This window comes from Platichthys flesus, chromosome 21 (assembly GCF_949316205.1).
Source record: "Platichthys flesus chromosome 21, fPlaFle2.1, whole genome shotgun sequence".
NCBI classification, from domain to species: Eukaryota; Metazoa; Chordata; class Actinopteri; order Pleuronectiformes; family Pleuronectidae; genus Platichthys; species Platichthys flesus.
Window position 1 is genome coordinate 9,035,865 of NC_084965.1, and position 23,766 is coordinate 9,059,630.

The 23,766-nt window shown below is 44.6% G+C and overlaps 1 protein-coding gene across 1 annotated transcript in view; it reads right to left on the reverse strand.

The window, feature by feature from the left end:
• ofcc1 (orofacial cleft 1 candidate 1) overlaps positions 1-23,766 on the reverse strand; it is a 78,056-nt gene that overhangs the window by 34,571 nt on the left and 19,719 nt on the right. Inside the window, exons 9-13 of the mRNA XM_062380010.1 lie at positions 21,153-21,301; positions 20,868-20,982; positions 19,649-19,976; positions 13,254-13,327; positions 11,324-11,469 (exon numbers count right to left, since the gene is read on the reverse strand). Coding sequence (XP_062235994.1) covers positions 11,324-11,469; positions 13,254-13,327; positions 19,649-19,976; positions 20,868-20,982; positions 21,153-21,301 — 812 coding nt within the window. The remainder of the gene's footprint in view (positions 1-11,323; positions 11,470-13,253; positions 13,328-19,648; positions 19,977-20,867; positions 20,983-21,152; positions 21,302-23,766) is intronic.

Sequence of the window (23,766 nt, forward strand, 5' to 3'; positions counted from 1 at the left end):
AGAAATAAATAATCAAATACATGACTAAATCATTTTATTTTTGGTATTCCTTCATTTATTTATCTATTTCTACATTCATTCATCCATTTATACATTTTTACTATGGAATGGAATATGTAATGGTGCATCAGGTGCATTGTTTTGTTTCTCAAAATAGTTTTGGGTAAGAGTGAAGTGAATGAACTAAAGTCAACTAAACTAAGCTTTTATTTATTTACGTCTTTCCATGTCCACATGACTTTTGGTTGACCCAAGCCAGATTGGTTATGGAAACGTGATCTTCGAATCTACTCCTTCTGGATATATGTGTGTATTTATTTACACTTTTTTTGTCATGCTTCATATAGCATCAGTTCCAGAAGGTTCATTTATCGGACAATAGAATAAATCACAACATGTCGTTGTGTCCTGACTGTCTTGCACTGCTACTTTGGGGGAAAACCTGCTGTACAGCACTTGAGATACTTTAGTTCCAGCGTCAAGTTTGTTTGAGCGATGATCCTTCTGCTTCTCTGTTATGATTGTGACCAAGGTATGTCTGCTCTGTTCCAAGCTTCATCACGAACTTGATTCATTGTGTGATCAAAAACTGCTGCCCACATGTCTGCAAAAGTGGAATAACACAGTAGGCAAAAAGCTTGCAGTGTGTCGCAGACGCTGGCAAGATGCTGCCCTGTCAAGTGGCATTAAGAGAATACAGCAAATGCAATCTGATGCCCATCTCTCATGTAATGAAGATATTGACGATGCATGAAAGAGGAATATTTTTAGATTTCTTCATGTTGGTGGCCTCTTCCGAAGTAACATGATGTGAAATCTGTTATCGCCACTGATTTGATTTCATTATGGCACCTCCAATTACAAAGGTACAGCGCGGGAAAGAAGAGGGGAAGGCAGGGGGTGGAGGTGTGGGCTCTTTATCTTGCAGGAACGGAGGATATTTCATTCCAATATCACAGCTCCTCTCAGCCTCGACTGATAGCATGTGGCATAGCGGCCCGGAGATTAAACCAACCATTTCAACGGGCATGCATTGGCACACAATGCTGTGTTTTAACCGGAGTTTATGTGATTTTTGTGAAATCCAGGCCAGAATTGCTGCTTCCTCATTATCCTAGTTGTGATATGTTTGTTGCTCATTCCCATGTCATCAAAGCACATTGCAAAAAGGACTCATCATCCTCTCTAAACCTTTCCCGGCCGTGCCAAGGCCTATAAATCAGATTTAACTTGCGTGTATCTGTCAGCCATTGGAGCAAGAACCATCATCCTGGACTGGTTTCCCCCCAGACTGTTTCCCTGTGTGTCTCACGCCATGACAAACAAATAGCTGCGCCGTTAAAAATAGCACCAAGTGAAACAGCAAGTACAGATCAGTATTAAACCTTTAAGATGGCATGGGTAATGAGAGATGCAGGGTGCCGGGGGAGGGGGGGGGGTACTGTGGGGTGTTACATTTTAAATAGCAGATTTAGTGCGAGAAGGCTCCGGGGCCGAGGAGAGTGAAGGTAACTCTCTGAATCCCTCCACACAGCCCCAATGGCTTAAACCCTCCAGTCTGAGGCCACTTTAAGTATTGGACTTATCCCTTTTTATTCAGAGGATTATTTTCTGTCACTTTCTTATTTGGGCCACCGGCATTGTTTATATATGTACCAAAAAAAGCACACATGGTTTCCCCTCACATAGTCGAAGAATGGCTTGCTGTTGGGGAAAAAGAGAAAGAAAAGACAAAAAGAAAAAAACCTACAGTGTGAAACTAGACTTAGAAGATTGACAGATAAAGTGATTGTTTCCCTCCGTGGCCCAGATGCACGAGCGCTGTGGTGATTACGCAAGTTTGATTATCTCAGGTGTCGAGAGATGGAGGTCTAGATACTGCAGCTTTGTTTACACATCATTTTTTGGGGGATGAGTGCTGATAATGCGTTTGTATTTTGGGGGGATTGTGGCAGCATTTGTCATCTGTCTTCTGTGGGTTGTGCAGCCAATTCCTGTCTGAGGTGTTGTTACGTCAGGTCGAGGCACTTTGGGTGAAACTTTGTGACTTGTAAACAAATGTGCACGTGAACATTTAAAACTATTTCTAATGATCTAAAAACATCTTAAGGCTAATTATTAAAACAAGAAAGAAAAAGACTAGAAGTTGTAGTGTGATAGGAAATACCTACACTGACAGAAACCATCCTTAAGAACAAAGTTTATGTTTATGTTTGGCCCAATCATTAACATGGAGGAGGCAGGATTTATGACCTGAGGTACATCCATGCATCAAGGGAGCTGTCATGTTGTTCTCTCTTGTATTGTCCATCAAACCAAACCCAATAACAAACATCAGGAGAAAAATATCCAGCTCTCAAACCAAAGCTTTTCTGTTTCTGTAGTTTACAGGGTCTTGGATGATGCCATTCATGATTCACACATTCATTGAAGTAATTTAATCACAGATGAGATTTTGCATGAGATTTAAAATGGATTGTATATGACCATGGAGGTTTATGTTGATATAAAAGGAAGAATACCACCGTTATAATGACATATGCACTAATCAGGATTAGTTCATAGTTACCTCAAGTGTCAGTCTACATCAAGTTATATTTGAGCCTGTGAAGCACTTTGCGATGAAGCAATGAGAAGCTCCACATGAATCCACTGCCCTGATGCATGAACACACACACATGTTCACGTGCACAGAGCGATTGACCTTTACAGACCTGCTCACAATTACCAAATCTAGCATTCTACCATAACCATTGTGTAGAGTCGTTGCCATGAATATTTGTGTGCTTAGATAACGTATGTCTCAGTGTCACATCCGGTACTGTGATTGCTTGTGTTTATACATTTCCATACATTTACAGACACAGGATATACGTTTTCTACAAGTGGTAACTCTATGTTGAAACGGGTCAACAGGTTGAACAGAATAGGGCTTCCTGCCTGCTTTTAGAATATTTTGTAGGTTTTAAATCCCACTTGTAAGAAGTTTTCTTCCCCACTTTTCTCCAAAATGTCATCATTGTGCACTAACTTTTACTCTCACTCTTGTTTCTTTTCTAAATCTTAGTTGTTCCAGGAGCAATTACTTCACCGTTTGAGGGCTTTATAGGCCCCGTTGTTTACGGAGAGACCCTGGCAAAGCAAGAACACACATAAACTTGAGTTTCATTGACAGTATGGGAGTACGGTGGCAGGTATTTGGGGTGTAGTTAAAAGAAAAAATTATGGAAGTGTGACTCAGCTGCAAAGCGAGAGTCCATCACCATGTAATTAAAATAGTATAACGATGCACGGCCAACATGATCAGAATTATTTGCTGACAGGGAAGTGGAGGAGAGCATAATCAGACGTGGTGGGGGAAAAAAAACTATGTTCCACTTAATTAGGAATCCATGCTTGACTAAGAGTTGGCTGCTGGTTTTTACAATGCGAGAGAGGTTCTCACGTACAGGCAAGCACAGGGCGGAGGAGGCCACAAGTGCGTGAGATGCAATGGTTGCATGGAGCCTCAACCTGATAGAAGTGGATTATGGACTATGGATATAAGATTTAAGGAAAGCGGAAGGTGCAGATTGGAAGAAACATGAAGGTGAGTAATGGTACATGGGCCTAATGCAGAGCCTGTTCTCAACCTGCTGCTGCACAGAGAGTTGTTCACCTTTTTGTTCAAAGATCGGTGGAGATAAACTCAGTCTGCAGAACTGGAGAATCAGTTGTAGTCAACGTGTTCTTGTCATGATAGACCGCAGGATCTATATGTTGTTGAGTCATTATTATTATTAGTGAATATTCAGATTCGAATCTACCCTGTGTCCATATCGCACCAAATTGGAAACTGCACTTCTTTTGGGCCCTTAGCCACACACGTGTCAAATGTGAAGCTAACAAGATGAACGGTTCTCGAGATAAGCAGGCCACACACAGGCAGACAGATGGACAGACAGACGGACAGACAGACAGACAGACAGACAGACAGACAGACAGACAGACAGACAGACAGACAGACAGACAGACAGACAGACAGACAGACAGACAGACAGACAGACAGACAGACAGACAGACGTTTGTGGAGTTATTAGACAGATGAGATAAGATGATGGCTGGAGGCTGGCATTGTCTTCCCTGCACCAAGGTGAGAATGTTGTAGATTTTCTAATCAGACCCTCAGTAAGTTGTTGCTTTACCCCTGTAACACACTCTAAACACATGAATGATTTCAAGTGTGGAGCAACAAGCCCTGCCTCTATCTATTTTAACAAGCAGAAAAAGGTACCACTAAACTGTCATACTACACTATGACAAGATCATTTTCATATTGATGTGGCTATTTCTCCAATGTTATCCCTGTTTCGCTGGCAGGCCTCTGGAGCTACCGGCCAAAGCTCCATTCCAGAACAATAATTCGATGAGCGACGGTCCAGCATTGCACCGGCCAAACAAATCTCTCCTGCAATAAAATATAAATAAACAAATAAATACAAGTTTTGGCCTCCTCGCACAACTTGGAGTAGTTTGCCTGCATATATGAGGTAGCCGTTTCACTGCCGTGCAACATGTGGTGTTTTTTATGGCGCGCCCGACTGAGCACAAGAGGCGATTAAAACATGGAAATGGCAGGTCCCTTGGTGCACCATAAACCAGGGTGGAAACATTTCAAATGCACATGCACCTGGGATCGGCAAACACACAGGGACTTCCCAGGCACTCGATTTCTCCAACCACCACAGGGAGAGAACAGGTTGTTTTTCTACTCTATAAACTTTCTTTTCAGGGAATTAAGGGAAAAACACACACAATATAGTGCAAGTAAACTTGTACTGTAACTTGAAATGTATCAATTCATCAATTTGGGTGAGGCGTAGAGGGAGGAGAGCTGCAGAGGCTGCCGAGCGCGGGCCTCCAGAGAGTTGCATCGGTATTTAAATGGATTTCACTTCTCTGACCTTGCCTCATTACTGCAGGACATTGTCACCAGAGAGATAGAGACGCAGGGAGAATGAGGAGGGGATGGAAGGAGAAAGATGGAGGAAATTAAACGCAGGGAAAGTGCGATAAGACAGAATTAACAGGAGGGAGGACGGGGAGTAATTATGAGCCAAAGAGACGAGCTATAGAGGGGAATTAAGCGAGTGATGGACATAAAATAAAAGCAAGGTACGAAAACTTTTTTCTGTGCAGAGAACAACTGGAATCTTTCTCTTTTTCTCTTGAGCCAGTCAGTGCATAGTAAAATGGGCCTGAAACTGGCAGAACCATCGTCCACAGGCAATAACTTATTCTGAACGTGGTACTCAGATCCTGTATTCCTAGTGTATTACAACTCCCGTCACCGATTCAAACTTCCATCAACACAGTGTTTGAGGCCCTGGAAGTTGTGTCACAACAACCGTAATTACCATGTAAGTCACTTGTCCTGGATATTATGAGAGGCAGGATTATTAGATGTTTTCATGGTAACAATGGACCCACGATACGTTTGATATCATTTAATATCATTTTTTTTAGAGTTAAGTTTGCCTGACTGTCAAACTGCAGGTCTAAATCGATGCCAAATCATTTTGATTATTTCAGGGGGGGTTTAATTTCACCCAATCGGACAGACACAGACATTTAAGGGAGCAGTCTATGGTAACAGTAATATGATCACTTCCTCTTTAGCAATTACTCTTCAAAGTAACAGCATGTTTCTTTTGTGGCTGCAATGTTTCATATCAAGCTAAATTACAGAGCTGTTATTTTGAAGAGTTGTGAACTGGACAGCAGTAAACCATTCAAACGTATATTTAAACCACAGACACCAACAGTCATGAAGCAAATTCAATTTCATTTTGGGAAAAACATCGACTTTAAAATCTTCAAACTTCACTCTCTGCACCAAAGAGAGTTTACAAAGCTCTGCACACAGCGTGCAGCACACAAACAATAAAAAACAGTTTGAGGAGTCAATGACACGGAATAATTCTGAAGTCTCTCCAGAGCTTTAACACAGGACAGCAGAACAGACACTGCAGTCTGTCACAGTTTGGATATGTTTACAACTTCGTCCTGTTGAAACAAGCACATCCCTTTGTGTCAAGGCTACGGTAATGAAAGTGCACTGTGGATCACATCAAAGCCATGAACACACAAACTTTGCACCGCGCATCAGATCGTGATTACATCGACATCTACATCTCGTTCGGTGTGGTATTATTAGAGCCGTCCGTCAGGGATGTTTTCCTAAAGGTTCCCATTTATTTGCACAGGGCACGGTGCATTAGTGGATGTTTGTACTACAGTGCATTAGCTAATATGTATCTGCATGTAAAGAGCGACTTTTGAATTCTCAGGCAGTTGTTTGTTGACTTTTGTCGTCTTTCTCAGATGTTTATGTCACAGTGATTACGGATGAAAAAAGAGGAGCGAGGGGGGAAGCGGCACCTCTGGCCTCACTCTGTCTCTCGCACAAACTCTCACACACACACACACACACACACACACACACACACACAAACACACACGCAATCTCTCGTGCACGGATCTGTTATATGTTCCCACACCGAGTTACTGTTCGTTTTCCCCCCCTCCTCGATCTGAGCCTCCCCCCTCTAACGACACATTGGGGTGGGAAAGACATTCATTTGACCCAGACCACCAATGGGACCGCAGTCAGCTCTGACTGACACCCACATCACCGCAGATTAACCAGTCATATTGCAACGTTAGCCTGTCAGGGAGCTGACAGCTCTGATTTCCATAAAGGAAGCAACACGTTGATTGTGCATGTGTGTGTGTGTGTGTGTCTCTGTGTATGTGTGTGTGAGATCCAAAGTGACCTAGGGCGCGTCTGGCCGCACAAAACCCTAACATGTGCACTCGGTTGCGGTAGCCAGGGGCCTCTCTTTCACACATGCACGCACTGACGCATGCACGTACGTAGACACATTCCTTCTCCCTCGGAACAGGAAGAGAGCCCTGGAAGGCGCTGGAGGACACGGGGTGACCAGCGCTGCCATCTCCACCCACCTCTCCTACCAGCATTACATCAGAATTGATTGACCCTTGCTCTGAGTTGTGATTCGGAGCCGCAGTGTGCAGGGGATTGACAGCCTGGAACTAGCTGTTATTTCAGGTGCTTTTCTCTCTCTCTCTCTCTCTCTCTCTCTCTCTCTCTCTCTCTCTCTCTCTCTCTCTCTCGCTCTCTGTCTTTTCTTTTCTGCAGGGCCGATCTCTCTCTCTCTCCCCGACAGCTAATGGCTCCTCTTTAGCAGGGGAACGACACTGCGGGGGTGCTCGGTATCAATGCATTATCCAGATGATCCCGTGCAATTAGCAGCGTATAGACCGGTGCAGATGAGCAGCCTCGAACGACACAACTGTACATTCTCCTGCTAATCTTACTTGAGCGTGTACACAGACAGAAACAGATGGAGGGCACAGAGAGATGGAGAGACACAGAGGCACACACAGTGGGTGAGTGCTCTGATAGGCTTGGCTGGGGGAAATGGGTGCAGAGGAACGTTGGTCCCCAACGAGGCGAGCTAACTGGGGGAAATTAGGTCAGTGTGTTCCCACTGACTCCGCAGCAAGAACAGGCTGTGCGCGTGTCTGTGTGTGTGTCTCTGTGTGTGTGTGTGTGTGTGTGTGTTTTGCCGGTGCACCTCCACTGCCACACTGCACCACTACATCAACATACTGTGCGCGTCTGTGCTTGTTTGTGTTTGTCTACAATGCTTCCATGTCCATGTTCGGGGCCTGATTTCAATAGAGGTGATAACACTTTCCAACCTACAGCTTCAATCCACACTCAGGAGTCGTGCTGTTTGTTTTGAAACATCACTCGACCTCATCACCAGGATGTAACCAATCCCATATCACATCATAATCAATAACAGAGTGGTTCTGAATGTGAAACAAATGAGTAAAAGGTTAAGTGACGTGAATCCCCACGTGGCCCGACCAGTCTTCAGGAGTAAAAAGCTTCGGGGACAGACGGAGTCAGTTCTGCTGCGACTCGGCCTCATGAGGACGATCAGGATACACTCGTCTTCTTCTTATTCCTCCCCCCCCCCACCGCAACGCTTTGTCTCAACTCTGTCTCTCCCTCTCTCCCGCTCCCGTCATGTCTCCCGACCAGGACAAGTCAAACATAGTATAATTGATATGAGATTTAGGGGGTATATTTCGATGTAATTAGAATCTTGATAATTGCACTAATTAGGTCTAATTGCCGTGTGAGAATGACTTTGATTAAAACAGTTTTTCTCTCTTTCAAAATCAGACGAGGAGAAGATACTTGGGTGACATTGATGGGACGCAGCGCCGGGGCTGATTGACGAGGATCCAGGATGCATTCAAATCACAAGGCAGGAAGTGGCACAGCTCACGTGACAAGCTGCGCTTTGGGAACAATAATTCCCTCTGTGATAAATGCGCAAATGCAAGTTAGTAACAGTAACTCATCGCCTGAAGTCCCCTCTTTAGTGTAAAATGAATTCGGTTTACTTTTGCTAGAAGTTGCCACGCGATTCCGAAAGCATTAAATTGGCCCTATCGAATTACGACAGCCGTATTGAATCAGGTGCTTTGATTTTAGCTCGACGCTGCTCTGTGAGAGAAAAAAAATAAAAGGTGGTTAAGATTACATAGACATCAAATAAGCTGGTGGGTCGGCGAGAGACTTTCATGCGTGTTCAAACAGACGGCAGCAGCATTGGAACTCTGTGAGAAAAAAGGAAAAAGAACAGAGCGAGAGAAAAAAAAGAAGAAGGAGAAGAATCATCCCTGCCGTGTTTTCACGATCTTTTTTTTAATTTACAGAAAGTGAACTCGCAGTTGTCAATACCTGCAATTAAAGGTATGTTAGGTTTTTAAATTTGAATATGGTTTGAAGCTATTATGATACCAAACATACCAGGTGCTATGTATTTTTAGATATTCTGAGGTTGTGAAGGAAAAATTTAAGTAAACTTGAAAAAAATCCCGGTCATGAATGGGAGTTGATTCTGGCCCTTTCAAAAAATAATTTATATAAAAATACTTTTTAAAATGTAGTTATAATCACATTATAACCCTGAACACACTGGAGTATTTTCAGAAAGCTGGACTTTTATTTACCTACTGTTTTAAAATGGAAGGTTTTACATGACTTGTGCAAACTGTTGTGTGAGTGATATCTTCATCAGATTCATTCAGGCAGAGGGTATATTCATATTGGCCCGACCTCAAAACAATAACATCATCTCTATTTAGTCCGCTGAAGTTGTCAAATCCCTCCTGCTGCCACAGCCTGAAATGTAAATATTACAAGTATGTTCTGTACTCAGCCTGACATTTACACATCTCATAACCTCTGCAACACCTCTCCAATACATTCCTGTGCATTTATTGGACAGGGTGAGTAAAGTGCCCTCGACGGTGAACGTGCACGAGACGAGGCTTTTGCGCGAGTCCCTGACGATCCCCACCGAACCTCCCTGCTCCTGAGCGCTCGCTCAATAATGCACGAGCGTCTGATTTGCACGTTTGTGTCGGAGCGCCCCGTAAAAAATCTCAATGAGCTCAGTCTCCGGTGGCTCAATAGATGGCAGTAATATCCCCCAATCACTGCAGTATGAATAGTCCCCCCCCCCCCCCCCCCCACACACACACACACACACACAGTCAAGCACGTGCACAGATGCAACACAAACACAAAGAGAGCTCTAAAAATACCCAGAAGAGCCCAGAAGGAAGTCACACACACACACACACACACACACACACACACAGCAGTGGGCGAGATGGGTGAGGGTCTTAATTGTTGAACCATATCTCTCTAATGATTCCTCTTTCCGATTAGGTGAGGGCCTAGAAGCATTTAGCCTTCATCTCGGAGATGCTGCTACGTGTGTGCTTATACAGATGAAGTCAGTAGCAGGGGCTCCGACTCCGAGCTATCCTCACAACCTATAAAACTGACAGAAACGTCTCACTGAACCCGAGGACTGCTCAGAAGTAAAAAAAGAAAATAGAAAAAAAGCAGCAGTATGAATAATCGTGAAAACCATTTAATTGTGTCCCTTTTGTGCGCAGCCTGCATGGGGCTCTGTGTTCATTCTCTCTTTCGTTTTTTGTATTCCTATTCGCCTCCCCTCCAGATAGTCCCTGTGTCGTCAGTTATTGGCAGGATACGCTGGTAATCATTTGAATTCCCCAAGTATGTTCAGAAGATGTCAGGGAGTAGTCTCTGATCTTGTTTAATATGTGACCAGCAGCTATAAATTACCAACTCCCAGAAATGAGGAAACATGGGTTCTTTTTAAGTCTCCGAGGAGCGCTCTCTCTCTCTCTCCCTATCTCTCTCTCTCTCTCTCTCTCTCTCCCTCCCCCCCTCACACACACACCCTCCCCCCGTGTAGAATGTGTGTGTGTGTGTGTGTGTGTGTGTGTGTGGCCAGTCCCATCCTCCTTAATTTAGTTGACTTCCAAATCAAAACAAACCTGTGACTTTCTTCCCCCTTTTTTTTGTTGAAATAAGCAATTTTGCTCTCAGCCTATTTTATTTCCACGCTCCATACGGGGGAGACACACATACTGTTGCTCTTTTAATGCTTATAACAAATTCGAGCCAAGGTGTATAGAATTCTCTGTTTATATTTCATACGTCCCTGTTTTCTCATTAAAATCAAATGCTGTGAGCCACGATGAAAAGGGGGGGGGGGAAAGAAAAAAATTAACAAAACCCGCTTCCTTTTAGAGTTTTGTATGAAAACACTGAAACACATGGTGTCAGCATGAGTTTAGTTTGGCTTCAAATTCAATATTGTTTGAAAACTAATTAGTTTGAATATGATTTAATAGAATAATGTCCTTTTTAGAACTAGACAATTAAATTAGAATTCCCTCTTTTTTAAATGTGTTATAGACATTTAAGTCCATATTAATACAAATGCAGATCAAGTGGCTAAAGTAACTTTTTTAATTATCAATGAACTATGGACTAAAGATTTTATTGACTCTCCTACCAATTGTGACTTTGTTTGACTTAACTTTTCAGTTAAGACGAGGCCGAGAGGCTTTGCCGACTTTGCCTGGGACTTTTTGGGCTAACACATCAACACTACAAGTTTAAAGCTGGAGCTGAATCAATCCAGATTTCCCCTGAACCCTGTGTGACGGGTGCATCTCTATCGGCCGGTGACGTGTTCTGGGCACATTGTGTTGTCAGCGTCTGTCTGGCTGATGCCACGCACATCACTGTCTGAGAGGCACAGTAACCAGTTGTCGCCCGTGTTTCCGTTTTTTTTTCCTCGTGTTCCCAGTGTAGCGAGGCTGAGGCGGGATAATGAGTGGTGAGACTCACTGTAGGGAGAATGTATACTCCTCCATCTCCTCCGTGGAGAGGTTCTCCACCGAATGCCGCATCCTCTGTTTGCCTGCCTGCCGAGGCGGCGCGCTGCCGCTGCTCACGCTGGGGCCGCAGCTATTTGTCTTCTTGATTGGCTTCTTCTGTGAAGGGCAGAAATCGGGGGGGGGGGGGGGGGAAACACATGCGGATGTCATTTGTAATCAAAGCAGGAAACGGGCCTCGGAATTTATCTTGGGGGATGCACACGGTGACAGTGACACTTTGGAGCCTCTCCTATATCTCAGCCGCGCCTCAATTGACACGAGACAAGGATGACGGCGGAATCACATACGGCACGCCATCATTCAAGCTGAGTTCATTTGGGAAATGTGTGTACAGTGACGGTGGCGTTAAATATGTGATATTTGAGCAGCTGGCACTGTTCCCCCCCCCCCCCACACACACACACACAAGTCGTTTACTGTCATCGTTATAAACACAGTCGAATGGAGTTAGGAAGTGGGGTTTTAAATATTTCACCAAGGTACTTGGGAGCAGATATTATTTGTTAAGCCGCCAACATGTTAACGGCTTGCTTTCCCTGGCCCTGTCAGTCCTGCCTGTGTTGCCCTTGGGTGGGCTTAGTGCCTTTCTGCTTGAAGTTGTGAAATACTCACTGATGTATGTTAATGAGATCCACAGTTGGAATAAGCAACCTCTCTCTTTCTTCCACCCCTGTCTCACTCCAACTCTAATTCTCTCATTTAGTTTTTTTTTCTTCATCTTTTCCTCTCCTCCTCCTCCTCTCTCTCTCTCTCTCCTCTCTCGGAGATAAACTAGGCCTCAGAAGTAGTAAATGGGCAGGGCTCCATAAAGGCTCCATCAGTTTTCATAGGGCAATCTTTGCCAAAGCAAAGCTTGGAGTCCAGAGTGATGATCACAATAAAAAGGTGGAAAGGAAAGGGGAGAGAAGGCAGGAGAGAAAAAATGCCCGAGATATATAAACCGCAAAGTTCTCTGGTGTCTCCCCACAATAAATTTAATGCAATACCTTAAGAACAGATTCTGTATAGAGCTGGATTCCTGCCCTGTGGGCAAAGTGGTCGCCTGGAGAAAATTCATTTTAATTAGGCCTGCACTGCAGGTTGAAGGGTTGAAATCTGATCCCTAGCACTCCCAGGCTGGGGCAGGTTGGAGATCACACCACTTAATCATTAGACAACTGGGTTCCACGCCACGACATTTGACAGATTTAGCAAGGTTTAAAAGATAGGGCCACGAGGCGAGAAAGAACCCACGGTCTACAGGGGCTGCAGAGAAATAAAAGCTCATATCAACAAACTCATTTATTTAACAGGACATCGCTGATTAATGGGGGTCTGAAGAGCCTCGTACATCAGTAGTAGGAGGTTAGTGGGAATAAAGACTTGGAGGGAAGGAGTGTGTGTCTATGTGTGTGTGTGTGTGTGTGTGTGTGTGTGTGTGTGTAAGATTTGCTGCTGCTAGGCACACCACAACAGAAGGCCAGAGAAGGAAGGACAAAGGCAGGGGCAGGCGAGGAGGCAGCGATATGTCAGATCTGCACACCGAGTCATTCTGCACTAACTACTTCAAAGTACGGCAGGTAACTCGCAGGCTTTGATTAATTTAGCTTAAGTCGTCTGGAGCACAGGAAGAGGCGTGTTCCGAGTGACTGAGGAGAGAGAGAGGGGCCTGCTGGCATCGCGGATTTCATAGAATTTGAGCTGCTTTGGCTTGACAAGCACATCAAAACGGGCTTTGAAGGCCTGAAAAGTACCTGTTAGTGTGAAATGTATTTTGACAAATCTTAGATAATAAGCCAGGGAGGTGTGTGCGCAGGGCGGTTGGGGGGGGCTCCAGAGGGGAAGAGGGTGAAAGCGCTATTACGAGGGCGGGAGCGCTTCCCCTTAAATGACAGTGTTACCTTGTAGTGGATTCCGCCCTCTGCTCTCACCCTGCCGCACGGATCCCCCTTCTCGCCTGGGTTCCCAGAAATGGCTCCGGATGAGGAATTCTTCCCTGCGTCCCCCCAAAAAAACACAAAACAAAGTGGTGAGCAGCGAGTGTGCATGAAACAGAAAGGTTTGTTTTCATTCACATCTGGTTATTATGAAGAGGATCAGGAGTGGTTGAGTAATATTTGTATTCAAACATCTGACCTTGTGTGCAATCGATAAAATAAACGATAAACCACAATAACCTTAAAAAAACATAAATAACCATAAATTGGATGGAAATACATTTTGTAATATGGACATAACATAATTACTTTGAATAATATTCTTACATTTAATTTAGCAAAATATAAAAAACAAAAATCAAGATTTGTTGAATTAAAAAGAACTTAAAATCATGTTGTGTACTAAGAAAGCAAATATTCTAGCATGTGTCTGTTCTTCTGTTCTGTGACAGGTATTGACGATGAATCCGGAAACTAAAAATGACTTTATAAAAATCTGGTTTTACTTTGTCCATAGAAAGGTAGTAGTGTAAACGTATGGAACCCCCACTGCAGAGTCAACCCTGATTCTCAGAGGTGAACCTTCCCAGTCTCAACCCTTTAATGTACGCAATTTGAAATGAAAAAATAAATTATTTCTGGTTGTCATACATTTATCCATTCTTCTCTGCTTTGGAAAATTACTTTTGAAGTGTTTTTTTTTGTTTAATCCTCACCCTATTTTTCTTCCACCTCCCCCCCCCCCCCCTCTCTATCTGTCTCACTTTTTTCTTATTTTGCTGTAATTTAAATGGTAAGCGGCCAGATGTGTGTCTCATGCTTGACGAGTCAGAGATCTGCATTATTTAGCATATTAACATTCGCAGAATTTAAAAAAGGGGTCCTGCGTCGCCTGGAGGTTGTAATTAAGTAAACCTTAGCTTGATACATGTGAAAACCTCTCTGTGAGAAACTTTGTTTCCCCCTGTGGAACAAGTCACATCTATATAATACATATGGAAACCTCTGCGATGATATAATTCATCCCCTTGCTCTGGGATTTAATTTATTAGCAATAATAATTTCATACATCTGCAACGTAGAAATCTCTTTGACAGCTGAAATCATCTTGAATGACAGAAGCCTGCTCACTGAACCTGATTCTATTCTGGCGCCCATATATTTTTTAATTACTACCACATTGCTCATAATCATTTTAAATATTGTGTTTTTTTCTATTTACCAAATACACATTTTTGTATTATTTCATTTTTTTTCTTGTAGTAATTTCAGAGCAGAAATAATTTATATGTCATTGTTAAGATTCCAATTATTATTGTGTATCAAGTGGACTGTTAACATAGCTTCTGTTTAATTCAAATCATTCAAAATGCTTAACAAAAACGTCTTATTAAATATACAATCATGATCCTTTCAGTTCTTCCTGATATGAAATGTCTCTGTGCATCTAACTTTCAAAATAATACAAAATGACTTTTTTCATTCAAGTTGAAGTCCACTATTATTAGTTTATGGCCTAAATTCTTAGAGTTAAAGTGCACTAGTGCGAATATTACATTACAAAGGTGACGTGTGCTTCTTTGCAGACAGTCAGAGCCAAACAGCCCTTTGCCAGCTGCACACACACAACAGACAAGACACACACACACACACCTCAGCTTCTATTAGCAACAACAACTCACAGACTCGGACCACCATGGATTAGAAAGCTTTCTTAGACTGTACCGGCACACACACACACAAACACACACACACATATTCATTACACAAGGCCCCACTTGCTAATGGGCAGAACGCTGTGGAACCAGAATGAGCGCGGAGGCAGCATCGACAGCTTCGACAGCTAAGGGCTACGTCCATGAACTAAGAGCGCTGGAGCTGCCACAACTCCAGCCTCTCCGGGCACTCAAGGCCAACAACAAACTCCCTGTTATCCCCCTGCGCTCTGAGCTGTGTTAAAAAGCGGCACACACAAACTCGTCCAGGGCGCACACATGCACCCACACACACATACAGAAAGGCGTACAAACAGAAATATTAATATTGCATACATGCACAAACATTTTCCAGGGTAGAAAGTGAGCGTAGCGTGCACCTCACAAATGCATAACTCAACAGCCCAACACACCTCTTTTCTTCTTCTCGCGCTTCACACACAGGAAGAGGCCGAGGAAGGAGAGAAGCCCGAGGGCTGTAACACTGTCGAGATCCCATCACCGTGCTGCTGGAGAGACGCAACCGAGCCGGCGATGGCGGTTCCTCGCTCACCTAGGCCCCTAATTGCCTGATGACTGGTCCAAAGTTACAGAGGAATCAGAGGTCAGTGACTCACGGATTACCCCCGAGTCCAAATCTGGTGTTTGGATCTTGTGTTAAGGTTGTTATGATCAGGCGAGGACTTGGTTTGGCTAAACACAAGAGCGATTTTTTTTTTTTCTTACGAGCCTTCTTTGCATTTCAATGACAATAACAGACACGCAATCCAAACTGATGTGTATATTTGACAGCTGGACTTTCACTCACTGGAAAAGTCTGACGCGCTTTCAAATCCTCACTTGCATTTGGGAGTCCCTTTTGCGTGTACTAGTCCTGCATGTTGTGTATTTGTCCTTCCGCCTTGTTTACCGCAAACCACTGCGAGGGATCCCATGTGCATCCCTGCAAACCGGCTTCAAAGGTTGAGTCCACTGGCTTGGAATCCGGACTTTGTTGAATTAATTGGCGGGATGCACAGTGCGACTGATTGAGAGGCTATTATGTCACGCTGTGGTTTGAGAACCCTGATGACTGGGACCAGCCCAGAGGGGATGACATCCTGAAAGTGCAGGGCAGTGCTCCAAAGCAGACGTTAGAGGAGGAAATCCTCGAAATCGCCCATCTGTGCCCAAAGGGATGGATGTTACCGTGTATTTTTTACGAAATCCAAAAAATAAAAAGGACGAGAAATGAGGCAGCGATACGAGCATGGCCGAATCCTCTGCGTGCTCACAGGGATCCACTAAAGGCGATCATGAAACGAGAGGCTAATCTAATTAGTCATTTGGGTTCATGCAAACCCAATGTAACCGGATCATGCAGTTAATGTAAAAGGTCACTTAACCCAGTGGGCCTCCAGCTAATTTCAGTGTAAAGAAGCCAGACACACTCCAGTGCGCTCGGACGAGTCAACTCAGGTAATTCTGAATTATTATCGTCCAATGGCGAGTTAATATGAAACCCCCCCAAAAAAAAACAACAGCCATCAAAACCAAATGAAAAGCTGCCAGTTATGATCTCGGATTGGGATGTCAGTTTTCGCTCTGTAATAGACACCTCACCGTTCACTGGGATTTTTCAACGGGGATTAATTAACTTCAGGCCTCAGGAACACAAACTTCCAGTGTTTCTGTCAAACTCTGCCCGGGCGCACGTTTTACTGCACTGACAAGAGGTCTCCGTCTACTTGTCCTGAGAGTTCTGAGACAAATGGGAAGTGACGCAAAAAAAAAAAAAAACTGCCGTCACATGCACGGAGAAAGAAATCGCGGGCGCGGCGGCGCACATGAGGAACAGAGGGCCATGAAACGGGAAGGAAATGCCTGGAACCCTCAGACTTGACAAGAGGAACAAGGGGATAATTTGCTCCTCTTTTCCTCGCTGAATTGGATTTCCATTTTTTTGGCCGGGGTCGAAGCTGTCTGTCCAATCGCTTCCTGTTCAAACCTCCTCGGCATCTCGTCATCCGAACGCCGTAATTCGCTCCAGAGGTAACGCAACACGAACGGGATCTGTATGCAAATGAGACGCAGACGTCAGGTCGGCTTATGGGGAACGGCGTGGACGAGGTGTTGCGCGGGGGGGGGGGGGGGGGGGGCACCTTTTGATCCAGTATTTCACTTAGGGATTGGGTTCACTTCCCGAGCAACCTCCTCACCTGGCAGCGATGATGTGTGTCCGTGACGGCCGAGGCTGCGTGTAAGCCCTGTGTGTTAAGGAGGTGCCCTTTTTTTTTTTTTTTTGCCTTGTGTGGCCGAACATAAATCTCCCTCTCGCTCCCTCTCTCTCTCTCTCTCTCTGGAAAGGCGCTCGGTTTGTTGGGGACACTTCCCTCGTGGGCGTTGGGATCTCTGTGGGGGGTCACAGGTCAGCCGGCGGAGGAAGCGACAAGCTGTGAAATGTAAAAGACCAATTTCTTCCACATGTTCCAGTGCTGGGAGAACACTGCCGAGCTGTCAGCCGGCATCATGTTTAAAATGGGCCAGGGTGCTACCCAGCAGACCTGTCACAACTCATTTGTAATTAAAAAGCCTGTGTGATGTTTAAAGCAGAGCACCCCAGAAACTTTTGAGGACTGTTAAATAAAGATGAGCTGTGCATGCAAGGGGGGGGGGGGGGGGAAAGAAAGGAAAGGAAAAGGAAAAAGAGGGGGAGATGTGTTAATAACAAAGAAGCTGGCCAGTCGTCTTTGTAGAAGATCAATACCAAATGAGACTGGATCGGATTTGGGGCCAGGATGCTGGATGACTTGGAACTATAGGTGGGAAACAAGAAAAGTGTGTTTTCAAAAAAAGGAAGTGGATACAATTACTATTAACAGAAGTCGTTAGCCTCGTCCAGATGTGGTTACAATTGTGGTATGACCTTCTGCGGACCACCAGATAAGAGGGACAACTGCACCAGGATCAGTCCTCTGCACAACTGATGGACCGTTTCACGCTCACGATTAACCCACTGAAAAAAGTCCCTGACAAGATTAGAAGACTATCAGACTAGAACACATTGTGATCGAATCAGATTCACACCTGGGAATGTGAGTTTCAAACCGACCCGACCTCTGCGTCTTTGGACCGGCGGATGAAACCAGAGCACTCTGAGGAGAAGTTCAAAAACGCATGGGGAAACCACGCAAGCTCCAAAACCTAAAGGCCATTCTAGAGCCGAGTGCTTCGAGACGTAGACTACTGCCGTGATCAGTTTAGCATTTCTGTTTCAGTGCATAACCACAAAATGTTCCTCCTTATACCGCTTTCCTTTGCCGTTCATTTTCTAGATGCTTATTGTCATTGATTTTGTAGATAGTAACTTACTGTTTTGTTTTCTAGATCAAATTGTTAACTTGTTGCGTTTATTGTATTCTTGTTTTTGTCCTCTATGTGAAGCACTTTGTAATAGCTGTTTTGAAATACAATTTTTTCTATGCAAATAAAGTTATTATTATTATTATTAATATTATTATTATTAAAATCCCAATAGCTCATGAAATAAAACACATTTAAACAACAATATGTGACAGCCCAAAATGTAACAACGCTTGCAGGAAGTCACATGTCAGGATAATTTCAAAGTTTGTGAAGATGACCCCAGAAATGTTTAAGGCCAAAGAAACTGACACATTACAACATGTTTGGCAAATGATTACTATTTCTATTTCTGTAGTTGCTGCGTTTTTGCTATTTAAGGTAATTTCATCATCTGTTCCAGGATAAGAAAATTAAGGTAATCAGATTACATTTGAAACTTGAATGTTCTCACTGGACAATTGGACAGATTACAACTTCAGGACAGTAATCATGATAACATGATGGATTACAGGGCATCACTCACTGAACTCCAGAGAGGGGATCTTAGTCAACTAGAAGAACCAGACAGAAAGTGATCTGCTTGATATTAGTGAGTATTAGGCCCCCGGAAAAATAAACAGAGATTTGTGAATATGATCATAATAATACCTGAATAAACTCTTAATTTGTGGGACCATTTTGGAGGGAAAAAGTCAAATCAGCCTGTCGCATGCGTTAAAATTAGGAAAGTGGAGCATCTTGCTAAACTCAACTTTAGCTTTAGCTGGTTGTTTCCTAAAAAACCCTAACACTATACTTGACAGATATATAACACAAATTTGAAGTAAAAAATATTGTTCTTATTCAGTGGATTTGGTGAACTGCATTGCCATGTGTATGTTAACGGTCTAATACGTTTCAAATATATTACAAACACAGACTTGAATAAATGACCTGTCAATTCGAGAACCCACCGCCTATTTTTAAATTCATTTCTTTTTTAATAGTTCGAGGACAGTAGGCTGTTTGGAGCAGAGCTGTCTCTCTGTCTGTTACAAGTATAATGAGGACATTTAAATTCAATAGATTGCCAGTTTATCAGTTTTTACATATCTTCTAACTGAGAAAACAACCTTTTGTTTTATGTAGCCCACCCCCCCCCCCCTTTTCAAGCTTGACCTACTGTCTCGAAACCAACCCCACCCTGCAGCACCTCGGCGCAGTGCCGCTCTCGAAGTGACACCTGCCATTCTCCTCATCCCGACGCCGGTGACATTCCGGTGACATTTTCTCCCCACTGTGTCATAGTTGGGGGTTCACGCGGTGGATCCCTACCTGGCAGAGAGGAGGAGGAGCACGCGGAATCAGCTGACAGGTGGAGAGGAGACCCCCGGTGAGAATACACCGCAGCGGGCTCTCCTGCTCCGCCGCTGGGGCCCGCGTGAGGCTGCTGTTGGGGGTATGACAGGGACTGGGGATGGATGGACTGGGTGCAAAGCTGTGGCTGGGACGAGGGCTGGGGCTGCAGTGGAAGCTGGCTCTGGAGCGGGTCGCGTTGGCCGTCGGGCCGGGGCACCACTGGTGGGTTAGCAGGGGGGGGCAGTGCAGTGGTGCCGCGCTCCGGCCCCCCAGACGGGAGCCTTTTGACCTGGAACACAACAAACAAGCAGGGGGGGGTGTGGGGGGGGGGGGGGGGGTATGTTTGTGAGTCTCTGCGTGTTACAGGGCAACATATGGGTTCAGTGAAGATTAATATAACCTCTTCATGTTAATGCCATAAGTAGTTAGGTTCATAATATTCCATTGCATCACGGCCGTTTGCGGGGAAACAGCATGTGTGCCCAGTTACACTGCAGGTGTTAGTGATCAACCTGCGGCCATTGCCAACTATTAGTGGCTGTCGTAGTGTGTCATAATGTCGTAAAATGATTCAATTAAGAGCCTAATTGTGACGAGGACGAATGCCGTACATGCCCCTCGCTCGGCAAAGACGTTCAAGAGGACATGCTGTTTACATCCGTCAGAAATCAAAGCAACTGTACACAACAGTGATGATAATACAAACAACATGTCACAGTCAAAGAGGGACAAATAAAGAGACAAACCCCAAGACACAGAGCTTTGTTCTGGCTTTTAATTTGATTAAGATGTTTACTAATCTAATCAATGCATCCGGTCAAAAAGCATCCAGGGTTGCATGGCGAAAAAAAAAAAGATGTGGTTCTTGTTTGCTCTTTGTTTGCCGTTTGCTCTCTGGGACCAATTTCCAATTTCTCCGTGAAGGCTTTGTATCAGAGAAAATCCAAAACCCCCCCCCACCCCCCCCAGACCCACCACCCTGCCTCCTGAATAAACGGAGTTAGGGTCAGAGTTGGGGTAAAACACACACACACACACACACAGATCTACACACACACACATGCACACATAGTCAGAGCTGTAACGTATACCTTCACACAATCATATACATAAAATGCAGACACAACAGATTAGAATCTTCAAAAGAAACATGCACACACACACACGCACACGCACACACCTGAAAGTACATGTTGCACAGCCAGTGGTCGAGATCAGAGGAGAGGAGGCCTTCAATTTTTCTAAACTGGTCCAGTTGTGTGTTGGGCTCCCCCCTGAGAAGAGGCGTCTTGAACCTGGTTTGATGACACACAACCAGTAGTTGTCACTTCCCAACCTGATGCATGACTAAAACGTTTAGTCCGACAAGTTGTGTTACAAACTAATGATAATTTTTTTGTAATATCATGCTCGAAAATCCTAGTGCTTGAGTGAACTGAAATACCCCCGAGGTGCAACAGCTCACCTGCCCTGCACGAGGCCGAGGCCCGGGCCGCAAACAGGAAATGCCCCCCACGCCAGCACAGAGCTGACGTGGCTGCTGGCTCCCGGCAGAGCGATCAGTTGGAATATCAGCGCCATGGAGGGGACGACCTCACGGGCTGCGGGTAAAATCTGCACAAACATAGACAAGGGGCGAGAAGTCATTCAGGGTTGGCGCAAATACGCAGAGACATGGACGCGAGTTAACGTGCAAGGACTTGCTCGCAATGCAAAGAAGCCAATGCTAAACGTAAACACGGAGGGTAACGATCAGGACAGTAGCCCTCAGGGAGCCACTTAATTACATCCTAGTCTTGAATCCTCTTTCAACTTATTCGCATGTTCCTTTCAAGAGCTTTCACAACCGCCATTGTCAGCCGTCCAACAAAACCAATTGCCTAAAAGGAGATGTTGTGAGTGATAAATCCTGTCGTCCGGGCAAACACAGGGCGCAGAAGAACCCCGAGAGTGCCGTTGCAGTCTGCGGGGTTTTACCGTTTACTAGATCTGTGATGGAGCGGGGACGCCATCAATCAAACTGATGGTATTAAAAGTATCTCGCACGCAGCAAAAAAGTGTTAGTGGTTACGGCGCCGGATGGCAAACACTCTTATTTACCCAGAGAGTGGAGGCTTCGCTTAAAAATGAACTGACAGCGACGCGGTTGCCACTCCATTCATCACCGGGTGGAAATATATTTTATCCCTTTATTAGTTGTAATGCAAAAAAAGCAGAGGATTTGTTTTAACACATAAATCATGTGTGTCCCTCCCGCCCCCCCACGCTAATCCGCTGCTGGTGTGCACCTGAGAAATGATGGGTAGTCGCATATGACTCGGGACACAAATTTATGGCATAATATCACGGATTATGGATATTGAGGATATTTCATATTATTCATTTACTGCGAGAAATATGACCTGCATAAATAGTGATTTGTGTGCGTGTACGGGCGCATATGTATGAAGTGCCTGCATGGAGACGCTGGCATGTGCACGGTGTGGGGTTTGTTAGACTGGAGCATGGGAATCAGAGGGTTCTCTCGCTGCTGGAGGGACGCCTTCAGTTATTAGACAATGTCCCGTTTAATGCAAAACAGACTGGGTTCTCGATTTTTTTGTTCAAAGTAAATTTGTCCTCAAAATGGAGGGAGGAAAAATATGGCAATCATTGTGAAAGATGGCGAAATGCTTTGTTCCAATGTGGAAAGACAAGAGACTACGCGATTTGTTCCCTCCCTCCCTCGCTCCTTCCTCTGGTTCCTTCCATAACGTCTACATTTGGAATCACATCTTTGCATTCGGCGGGTAAAAACTATTCTTGAGCCGACACCCACCCCTCGCTGCCACCCCCACCCCATTGCCGGCATATCCAAGACATCTCCAACTGAACCGCACTGTTTCTGTCTAAATCCCAAAACCCAGACAAACAAAGGGTGAATGGGAAAAAGCGACAGAGAGTGAAAGAGAGGGAGGAAAGGAAAATAAGCTCCTGGCTTCCTCCTACCATCAATAATTCCTCATTTCCTCCTCAAAGGCACTGCGAGCACTCCTGAAATCGCACGCCACAGTGTGGGCAAGGGGGAGAGAAAGCATCCGGGCCAATCCCGATAGTCTCAGACAAATCTGATCAGCGTCTCCACTGCTGTCAATGAGGACGACAACAACAGGTTTGTTCTGTAAAGTGTGCCTGAGCGTCTGCGGGGGGGGGGGGGGGAGCAAAGTAAGAGTGACATGAGGCTTTTACCACGCCGCACTTAAACCCTCTTTTTTTATTTTTTTACTCCTGAATCAGATCCCAGGTCCGCATTCAGTTCATGCCAGGGTTTTTACCCCGTCCTTTATGTCTGATGGGAGCCGGAGACAATATTATCTGGATGCTCTGGCTCGGTGAATACGCCCACCAGCGCATTGACAGTTGTCCATATCTGCTCAAATGCTCCCGCTAAGGCCTTTTAGAGTTGCCATCAGAAGAGTGACGGAGCCCTGGCTGAGCCTGAACAAACCTCTATGGGATCAGGAGGGACAGTGGATTAAGTGGCTTCTGTTTCATGGGTCTTTTGTACCGCGCGGCACACATAAATGAATGAACCCAGACAAAAAGATTTCTAATCCACTGGTCAATTTCAACCATCCAGAATTTGTATGTTTTATCTTTTTCTTCTGCAGATTCTATAGAGGATGTGTTTCCTTCATATGGGGAGGTTTGGGAAAGTGCTCACATTTCAATTACGTTGCTTCTTGAAGTTGGTTATTTATTTATTTTTGCCCTGGATAAAAAAAAGGTTGGGACTTTTACTTTACTTTAACTTTCAAACAATTCTTCTATAGCGTATTCTCTTTTTGTCCCCCCCCCCGCCCTCCCCCCAACTCCGTACCTCTAGCCACCATCCAGCTCAGCTAAGTTGCAGATGCTCAAAGACACGTAGAGGCGACACTAAATTTTTCACTGCATTTGTACTTCATTTTTCATTCCAATAAAACACTACTTTCTTATATAAATGAATAATTGATCCCGGGGTTTGATTTACATGCATGGATTAAATGTCACGTTTGAAAAGTTGTTGTTTTATTCATATGGAGATTCCTGGTGAGATT